The sequence below is a fragment of the Cyrtonyx montezumae genome, unplaced genomic scaffold (assembly GCF_038088225.1).
Source record: "Cyrtonyx montezumae isolate F1298 unplaced genomic scaffold, pur_monq_1.0 scaffold_0, whole genome shotgun sequence".
In the NCBI taxonomy this organism is placed as follows: domain Eukaryota; kingdom Metazoa; phylum Chordata; class Aves; order Galliformes; family Odontophoridae; genus Cyrtonyx; species Cyrtonyx montezumae.
Window position 1 is genome coordinate 7,221,191 of NW_027071824.1, and position 23,148 is coordinate 7,244,338.

Genomic DNA, 23,148 nt, shown 5'->3' on the forward strand with positions numbered 1-23,148 from the left:
CACTATTATAATTAATTCTACAGACCCAGAATGCAGATTCAGCAGGCACAAAACCAAAGGGCAAATGGTCTGTCTGAATCTGGCATTCCTGTATTTCAGCTTCAGACAGACAGATCTGGTGCATTCATTGGACTTAATAATACAGATCTGGGGAATTTAGAAGAGGGGTGTTGGGTTAAGGGCAAAAGCATTATGTTTATTTGTAGCAGCTCTGTTGTATCATTTTCTATTGCAGTGCATTAGTGCAGTGTTAAATAAAATCTGCTTATTTAAAATCCTTTTAAATAGTGTTTAAATATTTCCTGCTGATACAATCTGCTAAAGTAGTTATCCTTGCTGCAGATTTCAGTTAACCTTGTCGCAGATATTAAGCCTGAAGCTACAGAGACTTTTAGGGACCTTGATTATAGAGCAAAACCTAATGGTGTCATTATAAAACCACAGCTGGACAAGCTTCTGGAGTCCTCGTCCTTTTATCAGATTTGGGAACCAGCAAGCCAGGAGAGAACTCACGCTAACCCTGCTGGAATTACTGAGCTCACAGGTTGTTCAAGTACCACTTTCTAAAAATTAGAATATGTCACAAGTTATAAAATGAGAGGAACTGGTACCTCAGATTATTTTCTAGATTATTTCTTCCTGTGATTTTACCTTGAAGTTAATTGTCAGAATTAGACATGTTAGTTTCTAGTTCCTTCTCTTCCTCTTTGCAGGTACATGGCCATCAGAATTAAAGATCTCTTCAAAAGACACGGTACAAGGAGAAGGGCAGATTTAAATCATGTGTTTCTTGAATTCAATTTGTAAAAATGAAGTACTTTTTTTTGTTTAGCAAGTGCAAGAATTTACCATTCTCACATTGCCATCTTGGATGTGTTCTGCATTGCCATGTTGATTTGTAGGCCTTCTAGACTTCACTGCTGCAGTAAGCAGCAAATTTGTATTTCACTGCTTTTATTTTGTTCTAATATTGTCTGTGTTACACTTTCTTGGGCAAACTGGCCTAATATCATATATATCACTCATCTTACCCTGGGATTTCTGTAAGGTGTAATTTATTTTCTCTGCATTGCACTTATTCAGTGGGAAATGTGGTGTTCTACCACGTAGCATGATTTCTTTTCCTGGGCAGTTGCCACACATTGACTGTAGTTTCCAACATTGAGAGATCTTAGATTTCTAAGAACTTGTTTATACATTCTTGTCCAGGTTGTGCTCAAAGCCTGAAACATTTTTTGTGGGAACTTACTTTCTGATGCATGTGTGGTAATTGTGATTTCTCTGAAGCTAATTAAAAGGCAGTGGCGAGTTCGGTTCTGTTTTCAGTTTAGCTGATAAAACAGAAACATAAACAGATTAAGTCAAGATTTCATTCAATCACAATTTTATGTAAGTACCTTAGAAAAGCATCAAAAACTATGCAAAGTTTTATGTCCAATTTACGAATCATATGCTTATAGAAGGAAAGTATTTCTACTTTCCTAACTTTTATTCATCAGAATCTTTTTCACACCCTTGTTAAATGGTTTGTGCTTAGCTTTAGTTAACGCTGACCTCATGTGAATAAAGATACAATACCTCTTACAGAGATGGACTTTGGCTAAATGTGCTCTTCTCTCTTGATATCCATTCGTATTGATGTAACTCATCGTTAACTTGATAAGCTTGGAAAGACTGGGGTGCTTTTGATATTATAAGCTGTGTAATTAAGCTGTTCTCTGTGATTTTATTTATACCCTGGAAAGTCTACTTGTGTTTTTCCTTGCCCATTCAGAACCATTTGGTTCTGAATTCTATGGACTTGTATGTTTAATTTAAGATAAATGCTTTCTTCCGTGTGGCTCTTGCAAACCCTGTTGGTTTACCTGTTTAACTGTGATAATTATTCTGTCTGGAAGGAACATGCTTTGCTCTTTAACATTCACTAGACACAGATTCTTCTCTCTATATCCACTGTGTCCCAGGCTTTCACTAGCACTCGTGGGACATTAATAAATGATGACAAAGTCTAGGCAGGTAACACTAATAAAGCTTATGGATGGTCCCCGGCAAAGGGTTCCTCTTTTCCTTGTCACAAACTGTGGGATCATGAGAGTATTCAGTTTTAGCCATTACTTAAATAATTTTAACAAGTTGGTTATTGAAAAAATAGAAAGCTATAGCTAGACAGCTTTATGAGAATGGAATCTTTATTGTTTTCATATGTTTCAGGCTTGTTATTTCAATTAATCCAAGAGTGTCTTCCTTAAAACAGACAGTTCTAAATTGCTTCACTGATTAGCATCTTCCTCTGTTACTGTAGGTTCAGACCTTCCTGGGTACTTTTCATATTTCTCAAATCTTATTTTATATGCAAAGAATGATAGTCTAAGTGCTACAGAGCCATAAAGGAGTTGGATATAAGTCTGACTTAAATAGCATTTGATGGTTTGAATGTTAGCAGGACTCCTTCTTTCTTGTTTTTTTCTTCTAAGTCTGTATTCTTCTCCTCCTAAGTTAGATAGAAGAATATTTAAGGTGTAAATCATCCCATGAAAGGCATGAAAGTCCATCTAGAATACTTCTTCTACTGTATAGTCACTGCTAGATATCTGTGGTTGCTACACTGAGCACCAAAATTGTTTACATAAAGCTTAATAGCCTTTTATTCAGCACTGAACTCCATCATACTATCCACTAGTCTTCCATGATATATTGTATTTTTATGACAATCTGTTTGAATTGATTGAAACATTTTACATAGATTTTAGTTTGACTTCAAAAGCTGCTTTCTCTTATGCTCACTTTCTTTTCCTGTTGTTTTGTATAAATTGTATAAATAGAGTTATTTATACAATAAATAACTATTATAATTGTATAAATAGAGTAACAAATTAAGGTTATGTGTTATCAGAAAAGTAGCAAGTGTGTCCCAGAATATTTATTTAAGCAGAAATCTAAAAATATAAGAAAAGCATGATATTAGTGTGCTTTAAGCAATGCTTAGATTCATGGTCTTAAGAATAGTGTGGATGAGAAATATTATCGCTGTTTCAGTGATAGCAGCTGTTGAATACATCAAATTCATATATTACAGATATAAGATTATATAGAATATAAGATTTAACCCAACTCACAGTATGTTTTTGTTTGTTTTTGTTTGTCTGTTACATTCCAAGGGGAAGTTTTGGCTACATGAAAATAAACATTTCCAATTTAAAAATGATTCTGTTCAACCATTTTGTTAAGGAGACACTGCTCAAGGTCTATACATGTAAGAGGTTAAGTTATTTTTATATTGATGATAATACATAACATAGTGCCTGCACTTGGTATCTGGAAATATGTAGTTAGCAACTTCTAGTTTTAATTTGTGATTTAGTCAACTTAATCAGTAAGTTTGTGTTCCCTCTGTGAGCATTTCTGGTTTCCATCAAAGAAGATGTGTAAATTTATACCTTATCACTAGGTAACAGTACTTTTTAGAGATAGAATTGATGTGGTAGAACCAGCAGGTTGTTGTAAAATTTGTGGCCTTCACATGGCATCTATAAATTATGGTCTCAATAGATGTTATTATGCATGCTTCAGCTGAGAAACTGAGGGCATGATTGGACATGAACGCAATCTTGAAATGTTCTTTCAGGAGATCCAAAAAGAGTACGTCATGGTAAGTACAAAGTGCAATAATGTCTAGTTCTGTGCTCTCTTATAAATTGAGGACTTCAGATTAATCTGGCACATTCTGAAACCACTGCTGTTAAGCATGTGACCCTTAAATCATGTTCTTGATTGAACGTGAGAACTGGGAAAAATGGTACTGACACTGTAATGTAAAGCAGGTACATTTACAACAAAGAATACGAAGAATAATATCTGTTGCTTTTTTTTTTTTTGCAAGAAAAAGAAGTGTTAGTGCTCATAAAATCTAAACAGACTTGGAACAGGAAAAAAAACCGTAACGCCTTTTTGAAGCAGTAGGATTGAAAATTGTACCATGTACTACATGAACAAGTTTGGAGGGCAGGAAGGAATGCGGTGAAATAGAAAAGTTTGCCATCTGTGAATTATGCATCTCTCTCTCACTAGTAGGTGTAAATGCATAATTCTAATCTGTTCTTATTACTTATTTATAACATGCAGTAGAATGTAAACTCTATACCTCCTTTGTACAAGCTTAACGTGCCAGTTAAGATACGCAAATATTTCAGGAAACAACTTTCTTGGCCAATTAAAGGGCATAAACTCCAAACCGTAAATTAAACTGACTCTTTCCTTATCATTTACAGGAGGAATAACATAGACAATATGTAAGAAATAAGGGAGAGGACCAATAGATAATAAATGCATTCATCTTGAAATAAACTACTCTGTTTTATTATTATTTATGATAGCCACGGTTATTAATAAGCTACATGTGGGATAGAGAAAAAGCCTTAGACAACCACTGAATTTATGAGACTGAGGACAAATGCATGCTCTTTCTTTTATATCGCTGGCACTGATCGATTTGTATTTTTCCCTGATGATGGTTTATGCCATTATAACTGTTTGGTGGCTCCTTACTCTTGAGTTATGGTTGCAAAGCACTTCACAAACAAGAACAATCCTCTGAATGCTATATCTTACTCTGCACATCCTATAGATATGCCATAATACAGAGCAGCTGACTGTTTCACCTACGTTCTGTGTACCTGCAAACATGATTTATTCTGGTAATCCCAGTTTAATTAATCACATCAGATTTTGGCAGTTATGTTATCTGATGACACTGCTGGCACTATCCAACCTAACTGGGTAGTATAACATGTCAAGTTGAAAAAAAACTTTGAGCTTCGTAGGATTTTTTTCCCACCTTTTGGATGTGTGTGTGTTGAAAATGTATATAAAACAAGTGAACTTGAAAAGGTAAAAAAAAAAAGGAAAGTAATCCAAATAATTTTCCCCAATTACATGTCAATGTTCAAAAGCTGGGGCTGATTTTTTCTGTTCAGATGGAGGAGAAGTGGTAGGAGTACAGTATATTTTACAATGCTGATAATTCTGCAGCCAGTGAAAGCTTTTGTGGTCTTGCAACAGATTTAACTTGCTGTAAATTGTCCTGTCTGCGAGTGGTACACAAAAGCTGTCCTCCCACTATCCCTCTTCCAGCACTACAGTAATGTAAAAAAACAAAAACAACAAAAAAAAACAAGGAACAAGAACTTGGGTTCTCTGACCAAAATTCAGATACACTGAGCTGTTCCAGTGTGTTCGTATCTCTTCTGCTGAAACTCTTGAATGCCTCGATGCCTTGTCTGGATGGTGAGAGTTGTTTCTAATAGTTTTTCATTGGTACTGTAAAAAATGATGGAACAAGATACCCATAACAGAGGTTTAAAATGCAAATTTTGCCAAAGGTTGTAATCTATGAACCTATAATATAAATCTACTTGTTACCATTTCAACCTAGAGTTGTTGTATTTTTCTTGATTAGATTTTAGTGTCTGGTCTGAGTATGCTGTCCCAAGTTTTTTGATGCACATCTTTGGGAGGTTAATAGTTGCTTGATTAAAATAATTTCAGGTTAAAGTTGTATTTTGAGATTTAGTATGCATAATGAACTTCAATTAAAAAAAAGTCCACTAGTAGACTTTTTTTTAGTAAAAATAAGTATACTTTTGGAAATTCATTTCCTTCTTCCCCTTCCTCTCTTCATTAGCATAGCCAAGGAAACGTCAAGAAAAAAGTGTCGCAAAGTTGTAAGTAGCTTCAGACAGAGAAGTATGGAAGTCTTGCTCAGGCTCTGTTCCCAACATTTGGAAATTATAGTGATGCTTATAAAAATGGTTTAAAAGCATAATGCTGGTATTTTCTGTCTGTTGTACACAATTTGATTTATAGAGATAAAGCTGAATCTTTCTGTCAACAGTAGTTATTATATGATTTTTGGTGTAGGGAGTTTTTCTGACAACTTCACTTTCTAAATGTATTGGAGATCTGTTTTTTTTTTTTGTTGTTGTTGTTGCTGAAATGGAATACACGGGAACACAGGATCTAGCACTTACATACTTATCTACCTGTGTGGTATTCAAGTTTCTCTTTCTCAGGACGTTGTTTTTTTTTTTTTAGTCTGCCTTTCTAGGAGAGTATTTGTATACTTGTTTATTCTCACTGCTATTTTCCAGTCAGCCTTTACTTCTGCATTCTGCAATATATGCTGTTCCAGATAAGAGTACAAAACTGATTTATAGAAAATGAATAGGAATAGTTGCTGTATTACTTAACATATATTCTTACAGAACTTAACATCACTAGTTTCCGTTACCACAGCTGCACATTCAAATGTGTTTTCCAGTGGGCTGTAAAAGTGGCAGTCAGGCACTCTTCTTGACCTGATACAATCAACAGAGAACTAAGACTAAGGTGCATCATTTGGCTTTCTTACTGCAGGAAGAATGAAATTACTTAGGAGTACAGGATGTACTTCTGTTAGAGCCAATGGCTTCTTGGTCACACTGATAAGAATCCAAATTTGTTCCAGTTTTATAGCAGGACATAGCTGATATTCAGATTTGGAGCATACTTGTCTAGCTCAAATTCATTTTCCAGTTGAAGAGCATAAAGCTGAAGTTAATATAGTGGTAAAATATTAAAAACCATCTTTTTTCCCTTTTTCTCGTTTGTTTGGACTGAATGTTCTGGTGGACAAGAGGTTGGCCATGAGCCAGCAGTCTGCCCTTGTGGCCATGAAGGCCAATGGTATCCTGAGATGCATTTAAAAGAGTGTTGCTGGAAGGGAGGTGATCCTCCCCCTCTGCTCTGCCCTGGTGAAGCCACATTTTGAATACAGTTTCCAGTTCTGGGATCCTCAGTTCAAAAAAGGTAGGGATCTCCTAAAAAGAGTCCAGAGTAGGGCCACAGAGATTATAACAGTCCCGAAGCACTTCCCACATGAGGAAATGCTGAGTAACCTGGATCCGTTTAGCCTAGGGAAAGGAAGTCTGAGGGAGGATATAATAAATATTTATAAATATCTAAAGGATATGCCCACATCAAATGGATGAGGCCAGGCCCATCTTGGCAGTTATAGGATGAGGAGCAATTGCCTAAATACTGAACATCTGCAGAGCACTGGAACAAGTTGCTCAGAGAGGTTATGTAGTCTCTTCCTATGGAGATGTTCAAGACCTGTATGGAAGCCTCTCAGTGACCTACTGTAAGGAGCCTGCTTTAGTAAGAGAATTGAACTCGATGATCTCTCGAGGTCCTGGTCAATCCCTTCATTTCTCAGTTTCTGTGACTGACTGAAAGATTCTGCTTCTTATACTGCATACTAATGTTCCCCATCTTCAAGCTGTTAGCAATACAATGATTGGACTAGAGGAATTCACGAGTGGATATGCATATCTAAGTATTAAAAGTAAAGCTATGTCAGGCAGTATCATGTACAAATACATGACAAAGAAATAAAATTAAGGAAGTTATGTTGGTATGGCCACAATTATTTTTCCTCATATGCTTGGTAAAAATGAATATGCTCTGTTCTCCTCAAACATTTTGTCCCTTTTATTTTTGGACTAAATATATTTGTTTTGCTGTTATAACTAGAGATAATTAGAAAGACAACACATGGTTTTAACTCCAGTAAACAAATACATAACTTGGAAGTTCATTAGTTAGTTTGCACTGTGTGTCATTCTGGAATCAAGATGAATCTTTAAAATCCAAAACCAGGCCCATATATTTTTATGATAATGGCTAATGATGGATGATGATTCAGAAGTATCAGGGGAGGTAGTGTTCCAGGGGCTTGACACATGCACTGTTATTCTCCTGTGTTCAGTGATTGTACTCACATAGGTAGACTAATTGGAGGTAGAGGATTGGAAAAAGAAGTTTAAATGTCCTGACTGGATAATGAGAACAAACTCAAAGTAGAACCTTCTGTTTTTTGTTATGTTTGTCCACAACATCAGAGACAGGTGCTGGTGGTATGACAGCAGAGATTGGATCTTCCTATGAATATTCTGTTACGTTTTGTTGCTGTGTGACAGACAGCAGCAGATACTCTGACAGAATGATGTCTGGCATGGAAGCTCATATGAAGCATAGGTGTGCCACTGAATTCTTCCACATGGAAAAATGGCACCCACTAATTGATGCTTACTGAATGTTATGGAGACCAAACAGTGGATGTGAGCACAGTGAGGCAGTGGGTGATGTTTTTCAGCAGTGGTGACAGTAACATGAAAAACGATTTACATTCCAGGTGGCCATAGAGAGATTTTTAGCACATGGCATGCAGGCTCTTGGACTTTTGTTCATCATTGGCTAAAATGCACAGCTCGTGGTGGTGACTGTGGTGAAAAACAGTGTTTCATAGCTGAGAAGTTACTCTATCAAACATTGTTATTGTGTTCTTTGTATCTCTTGAAGTTTTCATGGAAGTAAATAGGTGGAATTACTTCCAGAGCAACCTGTGTACATCTAGTAGCTATCTTGGGAATCTGGCTTTAAAGTGAAAGACTGGAACACTTGTAGTACAACCTTTGTAATGGGAAAGTAATGCGTGTTTAAAAAAAAGTTTTATACCTTGCAAGGTTAAGTTTGACTAATAGTTTAAGAAAGAAACAAAGGAGAAAGTAAACAAGATGATTAGAAATGGAAGCTAATGTCACCTTGTGAATTGAGCAAGATGAAAGCTAGTATATGAGGAATGTGTTTAGGCTCAAATAATTAGTTTGGGCTGATAAATGGTAGAAAGCTTTTTCTCACAACAGTTAAAAGTAGGAAAAGTATAACCAAGATACGCTGTTAATAAATGTGGGAAAAAAATTATTTTAAAAAGGGCTTTTATATCTTTCCTATAAAAAACATAATTCTATTTCAGAATAATTCAGTCCTTTGGAAAAGCGATACTTTTCCTAAACTAGAGCTGTGGCTTTTCCTTGGGCATGTACTAGCTACATTACTTCTTTGAAATCATTGAAAACTGAAAAGATCATTGTTTTACACATGTGCTGAAGATATTTTCTTCTTGAATATTATACACACCAACACGACTGTCTTATTTTTGGTGCTCCTGCATATCAGTTTTGGCACAATGCTTTGAACTTTTCCATTGCATATAAACCTCAATTAGAATAAGGATTTATCCTCTATGAGTAATTTAGAAAGCAAGCAATATTTATTGCTGTGCAAATAGCCTCTGAAATACATCAGCATTTATTGGCCAGCTAGAAGCAACGTTGTTCAGTTCATATACCCGTATGTCAATGTCTTTACTGATTAGAGAGCAGAACAACAACTTATGGTTCTTCCTGAAAAAAATTATTTGTGACTTTTTTTCTCTCTTTTTTATTTTTAGTAGCTTCACGATTATGCAAGCAATGTTTTTGTAGGAGTATTGGAGTACAAAATGAGGTTTACAGTGGCTCTGGGAAAAAGATGCAGCACTGGTATTAAACCTTCCCAGAGGAGATTGTGCATGAATTATGATTTTTAAAGAGTTGATGTGATCAAGTGATTGTTGCTTTATAGGAGTATAGAGTGTACAGGAGAAATTGAAATACTGTAGTTATATAAAAGTGTTGCTTCCTTTCAGAAAATAGTGGAAGGGCAAGAACCTCTAATGATATCCTGTGGAACAAACCTGATAATACCATCTTGGCATTTTCTCTATGGTTGTTTTTCTTTTTTTTTTTACTGCACTGTATAAAACTCAAATGGAAGCATCACTGTAACTTGGTGATGTGGATTTATGGTCCCAAAGAGTTTACCATCTAATTAAATATTAAGTTACTATGAGTTAGTTTAACAAACTATGAGAAAGAAGAGTGGAGAATGGAGTAAGAATGTGAGCAATTAGCTGAAGAAATCATACAATCTATCTACATAAACAACATGGTGATTGGAATTCCTTAGAAGTTTTTCACCTTCACACTCTCTCAGCAGGTTTGCTTTGCTGTGCTGCTAACAATCCCATGCTACGGTGCTGTCATATTATTTTCCTATGAATATAGCAATGGGAAAGCTATTCCCTCAATTATTTTCCTGAGAGAAACCATGTGGTGTTCCTTAGGCAAGTCACTTTTCAACTGTGCACTCATCAGGGCAGTATGTTGTCATTTCTGGTCTTCAGAATAGCTGCCTGAAAGGGGGAGGGTGTGAAAATATTGGAGAAAGAGAAGAAATAGAAGAAGAGGAGAAAGAGAAAAGGCTATGTGACTTTTTTCTATAAACTTGAGTACAGAATACTGCAGAGGACAGATAACTTAAAACACTGCAGACAAAAATACTATTATTTTTGATTTGTGATGGATTATAACACTTTGACTATAAAGCCCATATTTTGAGTAAAGTTCTTAAATATCTATTTTCTGTTTTTAATCTACTATTTTTTTTATCCATCTCAGGAAAATCTCTCAAATTCTCTGCTAAAAGAAAGAAGCATTGTGCTGTTGCATATTATTTTTCAATAACTATCCATTAAATTTGATGAAAGCAAAGTGACTGTTCATTTTGACTATCCTAACAGTGTCATTCTTTATTCTTTCTGTCTCATACATTGATTGTATCATGAAAACTTATGTTGGTGGTTATTAGAAATTAGATATATGCACCCACAATAGGTAGATAGTTGCTATAGTGTAGGGAGTTCCACGCATACTACACACATAATAAATATAGTGGTATGCAAATGTCAGTTTTAATGATAGCAACTATACTTAGCAATCCTCTTCTTGACATGTGAGTTAGAAAAGCATTTAGTTTGTTTATATTGCCTCTGAGGTCAAAGAGGTGAAAAGGCAGGTTGGTACCTCTGCTCCTTGCACAGTTTTCCCCCTCTGACTCCCTGCAAAAAGGTGGAAATGGGGCAAGGGGATTATAAAGTAAGTTGCAATCTTAAAATTTGCGGATTTCTATTTCACTTTACTTGTTCTGTTTTTGATGTCTTTTGTGTTTGCCTTTTGGTGGTGTTCTTTGTCCAGAAATGAATACAGGATACAATTCTGAATTTAGACTTTTCATGGTAAACCTATGTAATTTTAAATTTAACTTAGGTAAGAAATCAGTGATTTGAGAAAATAGTTACTGGAAAATTGCAGTAAGAAGCATATGATGTTATTTGAAAATAAAAGAGGGGATTGAAATTGAGGAACAAATAAAACATAAGCAAAATAATATCTCTTTAGTTTTCTACTTTAAAGTAAGAAAAAATAATCAGTTTTTGCTGTTAGTTAAAAAGAAAATAATTGTCAGCTTATTGGGTTCATTCTGTAGATTGAGATCAATGGAATTCTTCCAGCAACAGCATGAAATCAATTGTAAAATAACATACTGTTCACGTACTATATTGTAAATTATAGTTTGTTTGACATTAATCACAGAGGTTTCCATTCACTGCAATGCATTTTCTTGTAACACAATTCTAGATAATGCTTGTGGATCTATTTCTAATGTCTGAGAGTGATCTGTTTTTCATGTCCACAATTGCCTACATTTGATCTTATGCAAATCATGCAATCAAGCAAATGGAAAACAAGGCATTGTTACTAGAGGACCTTGACAAACAGTGGCTTTGTAGTTTTAAGAACCTCCTCACTTTGCATTCAGATTCATGTTCATGTATGGAGTTATTTGAATTCATTTATCCATTATGAAACACCTTGAACTTTAAACAGGAAAATGTCTGCCAGATCAGATCATATCAAATAATTGCATCAATTACAATTTAACATAATTTTTGTTGTTTAGTTTGCCAGTTTCCAGTTCTATGTTACAAAGAGATACTGCCTATACTATGCTGTAGGCTTATTGACTTTGATGAAGTCTATGGAGAGATTTTTGACTATTTATCAAATCATACTCTGAGTAATGTTCCTCAGTTTCTGTACATTTCTGTATTTTCTGTCTACTTCTAATTTAATTCTCTTTACCCTTTAGAAACCAAAATATTCCAGGTTGCATTGAAACTATCTTTTCAGCATTTATTAGTCAAAATACATTGGTATTAAGTCAAGATGAGGAGTTATGACCTCCTGTGACATGTGACAACTCCATATTTTAACTCTTTTTACCCTTTTTTTCAACCCCATCTCTCCTTTCTTCACCTCTCAGTATCTTTTTCGGTTGATCCCAAAAGACTTTACTGCTCCTGTGTCCAGTTTCCATTTCTTGTTTTTCCCATAATTTTTCTCATTTTCCTGTCTTCTCTTTTTGCCTTATCCATTCCAGGCACTGAGATAAACAGAATAACGAAAAGTTTCTTGCTGATTTTTTTTTCAGGAAGTCAAATAAAATATTTTCCATCTTCCATTCTCTTAATCCTTAAGAAATTCCTCCCTCTTTAAATTTAACTAGGTACATCCAGAAGCTCTTATTGATGTTAGCAGTCTCATGAACTAAAGCGTGCAACAAATCAAGGCTTCAGTAAACGCTACTATTCAAAAAAGCAGTTCCTTGATGAGTGATATTCCTTAAAGTTGAGAAAAAATATCCTTCCATCTTGAAATCCCAAATGTCTATATAAGGGAAAGATTCATCTATCATAAGCAAATGAAAATGAGAAATCCACATTTTTTCTTCTGCTTTTCATTGTGCTGTATTCAGACTAAGAGTAGCACAATGTTGGCTTTATTTATTGTTTACAAGGATATAATTTAAATCAGTGCCACAGATTGCTTTTGGCCATGTGTTTGGAAAAGTGAATTCCTACTTGCCACTTGTTTGCCCACACTGAATGTGAAGTATCAGATTTAACTCAGAGATTTGTCTTCATTCCTATCCTTTGTGGCTTCCTTGATGGCAGTGTAGGAAAAGAAGGGATGCAGGAAGGTGGTGTGTAGAGTTCACTTTCTCTGCTTGCTGAGCCAGCTCAAGCACCTGCTCTGAGTGTGCCTTCCCCCTCTCACCCACATAAGCACTGCTTAACCCTGGTAGAATCAAACCCATTATGTTGATTAAATATGTCACTATTACAGGCATTCATTTGATGATTTTTTTTAGTCACAGTATTATTTTTTTAAACTCACATTTTGCCATGCTCTTCATAGGAACGATACAGAGTGATAACTGAGTTTAAAAATAAAAAATAGAAAAAGAATAAATGGTGAGAGTTAATTCTGACCTCACAAAAGTGGAATAAATCAAAAGAAATACCTTTGCAGGGACAGACATTAGATAAAGTGAAAACTACGGAGAAAGAAATTGGGTCTGTGGCATTTTTTCTTTAGTAATGATCATTCAGTTACAGTTTTTGAATTCATACTCACAAAAAAGTTTTGCATTAAATAGTAGTTGGATAATATTTGGCTCTGCAAACACTGTCATTTATTATCTCTTTCAAAAACACAGACTTTTTCTGGCATATTAAAATTTGCTTTTATAACATACTCATTTTACTTGTATACCTTATACTGTTGCCAAAATCTAAATTGTGAATTCCTTCTTAAAGGATTTGCTCATTAAAATGTGCAATTTGTATTGCAGTAAAAAAAAAGAAAGAAAAAGATTGAAAAACTCTATCTGAATTATTCCACTACTATAATTTTTATGATAAAGCTTCTTTTATTAGTACACAAATCCTAAAAATATATGAAGCTCAAGATATTTTAGAATATTTATTCACCAAAGATACTGCATTTTATCCACCATTTTCTGCAGTAACTGAAAATCAAGGTAGCTTCAAAATAAATAACCACTTAACGGTTGTCTTACTGTGGCATTAGACAGGTTGTCTTTTACTGAGCTATACTTTAGAAATGTGTGATAGTCAAAGAGAGGACAGCGGTGGCAACAGAGAACTGCCTTAGTGTTCAGGCTCAAAGTGAAATCTGCAGAGAGTGAACCGTATGTATTGACACTTGATGTTTGTATAATATACAGCACATTTTGTAGAAAAATAAAATCTATCTGTGTTAATGAATCTGTACTAGTATTCCATGAATTAATCATCTTTAAGGTATTAGTCACTGTGGCAAATTAATATAGTATGTAGTACCAAAAAGGCTCTCCTGTACTTGTTTGAGATGGCCTGATTGTAAAGTACAGCTTGAGCTTCCTAGACTTTCTTTTCACCACCCCGAGACAAATCTGAAACAGTTAAGAAAGACAGATTCCCCTTCCTCTGTGTTTTCTGAATTCACTGGGTTCTGAAAGTTACAGACAAACAAGGTAAAATTAATGTGCAAAGCATTATAAATATGTAATCTGCATTTTGTTTTTTTGCCCTAGATTTAGCTGTTTTTACACCCCACCAGTTTCTGCTCACTGCCTGCACAATTGCTGGCTGTACAAACAGTTCCCAGGTCACCTTGTTTACGGCACAGCTGCCACCAACTCACGTAGATGCCCCAGTCCTGACGATTTTGGATTCTAGAACAATATATGTGCAGTAAGTAAGGATTTCTTTTTGTCTGACAATACAATAGTGCATCCAGTTTATTCAAGAATTCCAGTGAGTTCAATCAAGGGAAGGGTTTGTGACATAAAATTAAATTTATTATGATTAAATGCATAGAAGTGATTAGTTTAGTGGTTCTGTGCACCTTCTGATTATCACTTGCCAACTTAATTTCCATTTTGTCTTTACGCAATCAGTATAACCTACATATGGGCATAGCCTTTGCAAACTTCAGTGCAGGAAAGGTTCTGGTGATGTGCCCATTTTGTAGCCCCTGCTTTGTGTGTTATTGTAATCATTTATCTATTGAGTACAAATACCACATTAGAGCTCTGCCTTAGATTTATCTTTATGGCTGCACAGCTGTATTTTCAAATTCTTGAGTTAAAACTCATGAAGTCTGCTAAACAGAGCCTTACATTTTTTGAGCACGGTCTGATTCTTTCCTAGTCTTAATTGTATTTTACTTCTGTTTTCAGATGGAAGGAACCATTAGAAGTAAATGGAATCTTAGATCGCTATGTTATTTATATTGCCAACAATGAGCAGAATTTTACAAAATGGAACGTGGTCTACAACAGCACAGAACTTTTTCTGGATTTTACTATTCGGCACCTTTTCCCAGGCACTGAATACCTCATAAAACTAGCTGTAAGTTTTCAGACATGCAGTAGAAGTGTAAAATGATGAAAATGATTCTAATTTGGTTAGCATCTTAATTACTTAATGATTTATGTGTCTCCTTTAACTTCTTTCTTCTGAAAGTAAACCACGCTGAACAGTGGTGGTATCATTTATTTCGAAACAGACACTCAAAAATGTTCATTTAATTTGAATATGGGTTTTCTTCAAGGATAAATTGGATGTTGACAAGCAAAGGATTTCCAAGAAATAATGAAAGTTTTTAAAATAACCCCTGCCCCTAACATATGAAAAAACATTGAATGCACTTGAAAATGTTAGCCTCTTCTGTTTTTTTACCATAAGAATTTGGTTGGTCTTCATAAAATCTTCAAATAGAAGGAAATAGTATGAAAGAAAACAGCACAATGTAAGGTAGCTCTTTGTTCAAACTACTTTAAAAGACTGTAGTGTTTTCATTGCATTTCTTTATCAATGTTTTTGTTTTTTGTGATGATATAGAGAGCATTCAGTTTGCTGAAAAGCTGCAAATGTGTATACAGAGGCAGGGGATTGTCTCTTGTTTTAAGCACATTGCTCATTTTATAACAATACCTATATAAGGATATTTGCTTTGATAAATGCCATAGAAAAATATTCAGCTCTTGATTATGAATAAATTTACATTTATGTAGACTGGGTATGCATTCATTTTTTTTTCTTAACATGCTCTTGAATGTTCTAAATATTACACCACAGAAAAAATAAACTGCCTTCGGGTGGCGATAAGGATCTGACTTGAACTTGAAAAAAGCAAGGATACTCAGTCTAATTAAAGCTTAGACTTGTGCTGAAATTAATTCATTTGTGCCTGGACAGATCAGTGCAGTTCATTTTATAGCATATAAAATAATACCATGTCCACAACTCTGACAATACTTCAACAAGCAGTTTAAACCCTCAGAAGCAAGACTATCAAAAGTATTTGAGGTGTCCAGCTGTGCCACAGCTTTGCTCTGCTCTCATCCAACTCCTGAACACAGGTGCAAGGAGAGAAGATGAAGGGAGAATTAACAGATCAGATCTGGAGAGAGCCAAGGTTGCTTTGTCTGACGTTTCTGCTTTCGGATTTAGTTAAAACAATGAATTGTTGTGTAGATTTTGTTTTTATTAACTTGTACCACTTTTCTCAGAGATACTAAGTACACTTTTAGGATCTCTTCATTTATATATTTTATTTCTAATTTATTTACGTTTGCATTTTTTAAATATACATATTTGCAGTGCATCAGTGGTGAGAAGAAACTAAGAGAGGGTTTTTTAAAATTATTATTTATATTTTATATTTTAAATTATTTGTGATACTTAACTGAATAAAAATGGTCTGTGATAGGCAGGTGAAAAGATTTGAGTCTTGCCATTTTGAAAATAACAGGTCCAAAATGCATGAGATGCCCAGTATATTTTAAATGGTAGAATATGCATTCTTAAAATGTTCAGCCCCGTCATATTTAGAAACTATCAGGCTAGGTTGAGAACTATGTAAAACTACAGAGATTTTCAAATTATAAAGCTTAGAAGTGGCCCAATGTTATATTCAAAGCAAAGAAAACTAACTCCCATCTCCCCACCTCACCCCCTGAAAAAAAAAACAAACAGAAAAACAACAAAACAAATCAAAGCAAACACACCTGGAAAGAAATAAAAACATTTAGTTCTACTGGAATTTTGTGAAAACCCCCCAGTTAAAAATAATAGCATGCTTTCAAAGCAGGAGACTAGTTTAAACTCTCTAGTTTCTCTGTTGGATGAAATAAGTCAGAGCCTCTTTCTTTTTACTCATTTCACAGATAATGCTGATCTCGTTTTGTGTTCATACAAAATTCGTTTCTGGTTTATGTGGAAGGCTGGTCTAGTGAAATTTGTAGTTTTGAATGCTCAGCTACTCAGCAAAGTTTTTGTCACCTCACAGACCTATGACTTTTGAATGACAAGTTTAGATATCTTTAGCAAAATGTTTATCTTTGTATGCTGTTATGTACTTTCACAATTGATGATCGCCTTTTAACATGTAGCAAAAGAACTGTTACTTACTGTAAACGATTGCAGCAGCTTTTATAAACAAGTCTAACGCTTCTTTCCAAAAGTCAGCTGAGTAGTCTAAGGTCATGTCTCCCTGGATTAGTGCAAAAGGGATTTCCTTTTGCTCTGTTCCTGCTCTAAGCTGGTTGGATGTGAGCCAGACCAATCTGAAAGCAAATTGAAAGCTAAAAGGCTGCATTTAAAATTAGCTGGGGTGGCACACCCTTTTATATGGCTTGAGTGCTTTCATGATGGCCCTGTTGAATGTCTCCTTGCTGCTGTGTTGTGTGAGTAAGCTGTCTAACGTGCTAGCTGGAGGATCATTGTGTTTGGCCTCTTTATGCGGTACGCATTTGTCCTTTGGCTTTCTGAATGTGTTGCTATTTTTTCAGATTTTGTCCCAGATCTGTTTTTCAGTGAAGATCAGAGTGGCACAATTGGGTTCACTGTGGGTGCAGTGTTTCACAGCTTTGAGAATCTCTGGATGGGATCACTGGAGACCCACCAATGCCCTCTACATTTGGATGCAGTAATCTAAAATGCCACAATTTAAGATGCAGATGTGCTTTGTCTTATTGATTTTTGTTAGAAGTATCAGAAACTTCATATACCAGCAAATTTCCCAGATATGAAAGTTGATCTTCGTGAAATTCAAGAAATAAATGAATGGGAAGGCTGCTGTCAATGAACTTCTGAACTGATAAGCCCTCCACTGCTAAGGAAAGCTAAATGGAACTCATTTAACAACAGGAGCAAGGAACACAGGAGGAAAGGCCTTCCAGAGGTCTTTTTAAGGATCTCTTTGAAGTCAATAGAAGCTAAATAATTTGAAGAGCAGTTTGTCTTTGCTGGAAGGATGATGTTCTTAAACATTTTCCTTATCAAAATGCTTAGAATTACATGAGCATCTGCCTAAGCTGGCACTGCAACATTTAAAGTAAATGCCATTTTTGTGTGTTCCCAAAGATAAGTTTGCATTCTTTCCTTATTTGATATCCCAAACTGAATACAAGGAGTCATTCTGAAGTTGTGTTGAGACTGTAATTCCAGTGAAATCAAACAATCTTGGTGTGTAATATAGCCTCTCATTTACAAGTAGTTCTATTTTTTACCTATGGGGCAGGTATACACCTTTGAAGTTGAGTGGGGAATATGCTGAATGTTCACCAATTTGAAACACACTAGGAAATAAGGAACTGAAAATCATCCTTTCAAATAATATACACCAGATTGGAATAAATATTTTATTCCTGGACATCTGGATTGTAAGAATGGTTTTCCTCTGTGTGCTTATGATCCAGAAAGCACAACTTGTCCACATCAATGTACAGCCAAAACAAAAACAAAACCTCAATGACATAAGTTTTAATTAAAAGGTATATCTGAATCTTTATTGAATTTGGTTTTGATGTAGTTTATTGCTAAAAATAAAATTGGAAACAAGCAATAAATAGAAAAAAAAACAAAACAAAAAAAACAAAACCATTTAAATCCAGTACAGAGTTTACATGTTCTTGAATATAATTTTTAACTTCTATAGCTTCTCCTGTCACCATTGATCTTAGTGCAAGTAATCAGCAAACCAGTGCATGTGTAAGGGACTAGCTGTGTGGCCCTTTTTCTGCATGTAAAATTTTGAAAGCCTGGTATATGAGGCGAGCTGCAAATTCTTGCACATTACATTGCTTCATAATCAAGCAAAATGTAAAAGTGTTGTAATCAATCTTTTCTTCCCTGGTAGCTGAAATACAAATGATTTGACTGTTATCCATAAACATGCAATAATAACTGTTACATGTTGATTTATAATACAGTGTTTTTTCACTCTTTTAATTGCATCTGCACACCACTCAGTCTGCTGTCATGAAGTGCAGAAGTCTCTGAGAGTCATTGTTCTTGCTGAATGACTATTCAGTGAGACAACTTTTTAGGTCCATTGTGGTTAGTATATTCTGTCTAAAATTTGTGTGAGAACTCTCTATTCAATTTCTGAACAATTTTAAACTGTAAATGATTGATACTGTAATGTAGTACTCTTTAACTGTTTCTGCAAAAGCTTTTGAAATGTAATTGTGATTATGACTCAGAGTCAAATGCAAAATGATGGGAAAGCGTATTAGTATACGATGTTATCGATATTGCACTTAAAAACTAAGTATCACGAGTAGCATCTCTTGTTAAGAGCTCAGTAAATTTAAGATAAGACTATTTTGAAAAGCACAGGCTTACTAAGTTCAGATCTGTAAAAACTACAGATAATTCACTACTAGGCTCAAAAAGTTATTGGTATTACATTGAAATATGTATATTTGTTATGGTTGATATTTTAAGGCTTGCACTGGAGGTGGATGCTCAATAAGCGAAGCTAGCACAGCTGTAACAGATGAGAGTACACCAGAAGGTGTTCCTGCTCCAAAAGCCCAGTCATTTTCATCTGATTCCTTTAACATCTCATGGACTAAGCCTGAGTATCCGAATGGTAAGTGAACTCTTTTAGCCTCAAGTTAAAAAGATGATTAGTAAAGGTAAATTAATATTCTAAATGGCAGCTTATATGTGGTGCTTAATTTTTAATGATCATTTTAGCACATAAAATACCTGAGATAGTATCATTGTCTGCAGCTAGGAGATTGTGGTTTTCAGCCCACGATATAGTTTCAGTGGCTCAAAAGTGCTCCCTTTTGATGGTTCTTGTGTACTGCATCTTATTGTTTTATGTTTTCCAAGGCAACTGAGCTGAGGACTGGCCATTCTTGGAGGATATTCATCTAGGGTGTTCATTCTACCCTCAAATAAAACAACAATTTCTATTTCATTAATAGATATGTAATAAACATTAGATTATTTTTCTGTGTAATCATCTTGGAAATGTGCATTTGCATGACTAAGGAAGTTAAATAATATACTTTCTTTTGTTTAGAAATGTTTTCCAGTGGGAATTATCTATGTGTAATGATTTTGAACAAGTGTGACATTTATAATGTTAATGCGTGGTATCATATATCCTAGGATTTTACCTTGATTTTATTATTACTTAAATGAGGCAGTTGTGCAGAAATTGTTGAATTTAAGCAACATAAATGTTTTTTTCTCATTGGGTATCATATTTACATATATAATTTTTTTTATTGTAGTTTCACATTAATTTCATTTTATCTAAGCAAGCTTACTCCCCCTTTCACACGTGGAAGAATGAAAGTTGTGTATACAACTTAAATACAAAGTGCTTGAAATGATTTACAAAAAATTAGTTATTATAAGGCTACATACTTTTATGAGGAAGTGAGAGTGTGTCATCTGCTATTAAATACGTTATTTGATAATTTAAGGTTCTTTGTATGGGTGTCATGTGGTAAGATTTTTCCTCCTAAACCTTTAGGAACCTTCAAAGCCTGTTACTGAAAACCCATCCGTGCATGACAAAGGCTTAGTGTGAAGAAAGGAGAGGGGAAAAAAGGAAGAGAGAAGGAGAGAGGGGGAAAATATGAGACAGAAGGTGGTATGTCCATCTACGTGGCTTAGTGGACAAAAGATGGACCATTTCCACTTAAACTGACACTATTTAACATCCAATTGTTCATGTCAAGACCTGATCCTGTTCTGATATTGTGAGAGAAAAAAAATCTAAATGGTTAAGAGGGTGTTTTAACTAGCCGAATATGTTTGTATGTACACACAAATGCATATAAATTTGTTCCTATATCTACAAAACTGGATAAAGGCTATAATTTGACAAATGGAGTTCCCCAAGCTTCCTTTGAAACAGCTGCAAGTTGGGTATATGTGTCAAACTTACATGTTGGAAAGGATGACTGCCATCCAGAGGGAGTCTGGCCATCACTCATTTCATTAAAGTACTTAAAGAAGAGAAAGTTCTAAAACTTTCCACCAATACCTGCTCAATCAGGAAAGTTTACATTGTGTAACCTTTTTTCCCACTTCCAGCATATCTTTTGGGCTGCCTAATGGCCATGTCATCTATAGTTGCTATCTGTCAGTATTTTAAAATTGAGTAGGAGGCTAAAAAATACTATGGTTGAAGAGACTGAAATATGAGAAAGATCAGCAGAAACAACTGTTCCTTAAATTTTGCTGTTTCAGCTTTTTAGAGGTATATTCTTGTCATTGGAGATTAATGAAGTTCTAATGTAGCCCCCTTCTTCAGAAGCTTTTGGCTTAACTGGCTCATAGTGAGTTTCAGCCTACTAGGCATAAGTAGTGCTTTTTGAATTTGCTGGTTTTGGCTTGGTTTCAGGTGTTTTCAATTGCGACAACTTGCACATCACAAATTGTCATCCCCTTGGTAGATCTCATTGGCCATTCCTTTATCTCCTATCTTCTCACACTGTAGTACAGAAGTTACTGTATATTTCCACGAGCACAGGAAGCTAATTAGATTTAGCTAATGTTGAGTAGATGTGTAGTCTAACTGGGGTTCGTGCAGCATGAATGTTACTATGCTTTCCTAGTGTTTATATAGCATCTAGCTGCCTGCTCCCAGATGGACAAAGTTAAGGGGGATTAGTATGTCACCCTTGAGGCCACTTATGGAAAACAGGATTACAGGCTACTTGGCTTCTTCACAAAAATGACACAATGAATAAAAGGTCGGCTTTGAGATTTACTGGGCTAAGGACCCATGTACATGTCAAAGAGTAACATTATCTGAATATGGCCACTGAGTTTCTGACCTTCATTTTTGTGAATTTAAGGTCAGTTTAAATTTTGTTTAAAATTACTGCTTCATAGAATATAGAGAAGTACACCTTTGTCTGAAGTTAGTTCAGGTATGAAATATATGTATCAGGTGTGGGGAAAAAAAGACAGTTGGAAGATGATACACTGAATATGTTCATAATGCATCTTTCCTTTTGTCTTATTTTTAAATCAAAAACAAAACAGTTGAGAGAGTATAACCCTGAGGTATGTAATTTTACAGGAATACCCCACAACGCCCCTCCATCCCTATCACATGCATGTCAAATATGTAGATAGCATAATATAAATAAAATAGCCCATTTTTCTTCAGTGGAAGGTTTGGAGAGAATTCTGGAATGACAAAAGATATCAGATATTCTGTTCAGTCTTCAGTATTCTGGTGGCCTCAATAAAGAAGTCATTTTTTTTCTTCAGAACATATCCATTATATGCTTGCCATATAGTTTGAGGTCTGCTCTTTTGAAGATTTTTTTTTTCCACATAAAAAAGTGGCTTTATCTCTTTTCACCAAGGAAAATTTTCTTAAGATGGTCACTTCTCAGAAGCCTCATTTTACTTCTGAATAGGTCATAGATAAAATCAAGTCTATTTTTCTAGACTACATGGAATTGTATAGGGAATAACAGGGATAGTAAAAACTGATGAAATTATTTAGAGAACTAATCTGGCTCTAAAAAACTACTTGTGTTCACAGTCAATTAAACTGATGTAGATAAGATTTGATGTCTGGATTGTACCTTAAGAGGTATGAGGGGTGCACATGCAAGGGGCTCCTGATGACCATACAGTTTTCTTCAGAGTGTAAGCCTAAATTGTACTGCTGGCCTTCTTTTCAGTAGTGAAATGTACTTGTGCCATGGTCAATAATGATTTTTGTCTTCAGTGAAACCAAGGTTTAATATAGTTACCTAGAATTAATAATTGTGAAGAAACTTCATTATTTCATGTTGTGTGTGCCCCTTCTAAAGTCTTGTAGTCACGTAATTATCCTCTTCATTATTTCATGAATTGTGAACTCTTCAGGAGTATTTATCAAATCTTGAAAAGTAAGTAAACTCTAGACTGGTTTTCGCAGCACAGTTCATAAACATATATGAGTGAGATAGAAAGGTTGCTTATCCCTGGACACAAATAATTTTTGTCTGATCTAGAAAATGGCTTCACATCTCCAAGTTAGACTACTAGGCTTTTGTTTTGAAATATGATTTTCATTTTTTATCATTCTGTAGTTTACTCCGTAAAAGTCATATAAACCAGAGGCAGAACCAAAATCAACAGATAATGTATCAGCTTATTAAAGATCATTTTTCTCTGACAGTACTGGGAGGACTAACAAGAGCTCACAGTACTGACCCTCAGGC

General features: G+C 35.0%; 1 protein-coding gene across 1 annotated transcript in view; it reads left to right on the plus strand.

Moving 5' to 3' along the window:
* The window catches only part of USH2A (usherin), a 354,043-nt gene that overhangs the window by 163,701 nt on the left and 167,194 nt on the right, over positions 1-23,148 (plus strand). The window contains exons 32-34 of the mRNA XM_065744176.1: positions 14,197-14,356; positions 14,845-15,016; positions 19,400-19,547. Coding sequence (XP_065600248.1) covers positions 14,197-14,356; positions 14,845-15,016; positions 19,400-19,547 — 480 coding nt within the window. The remainder of the gene's footprint in view (positions 1-14,196; positions 14,357-14,844; positions 15,017-19,399; positions 19,548-23,148) is intronic.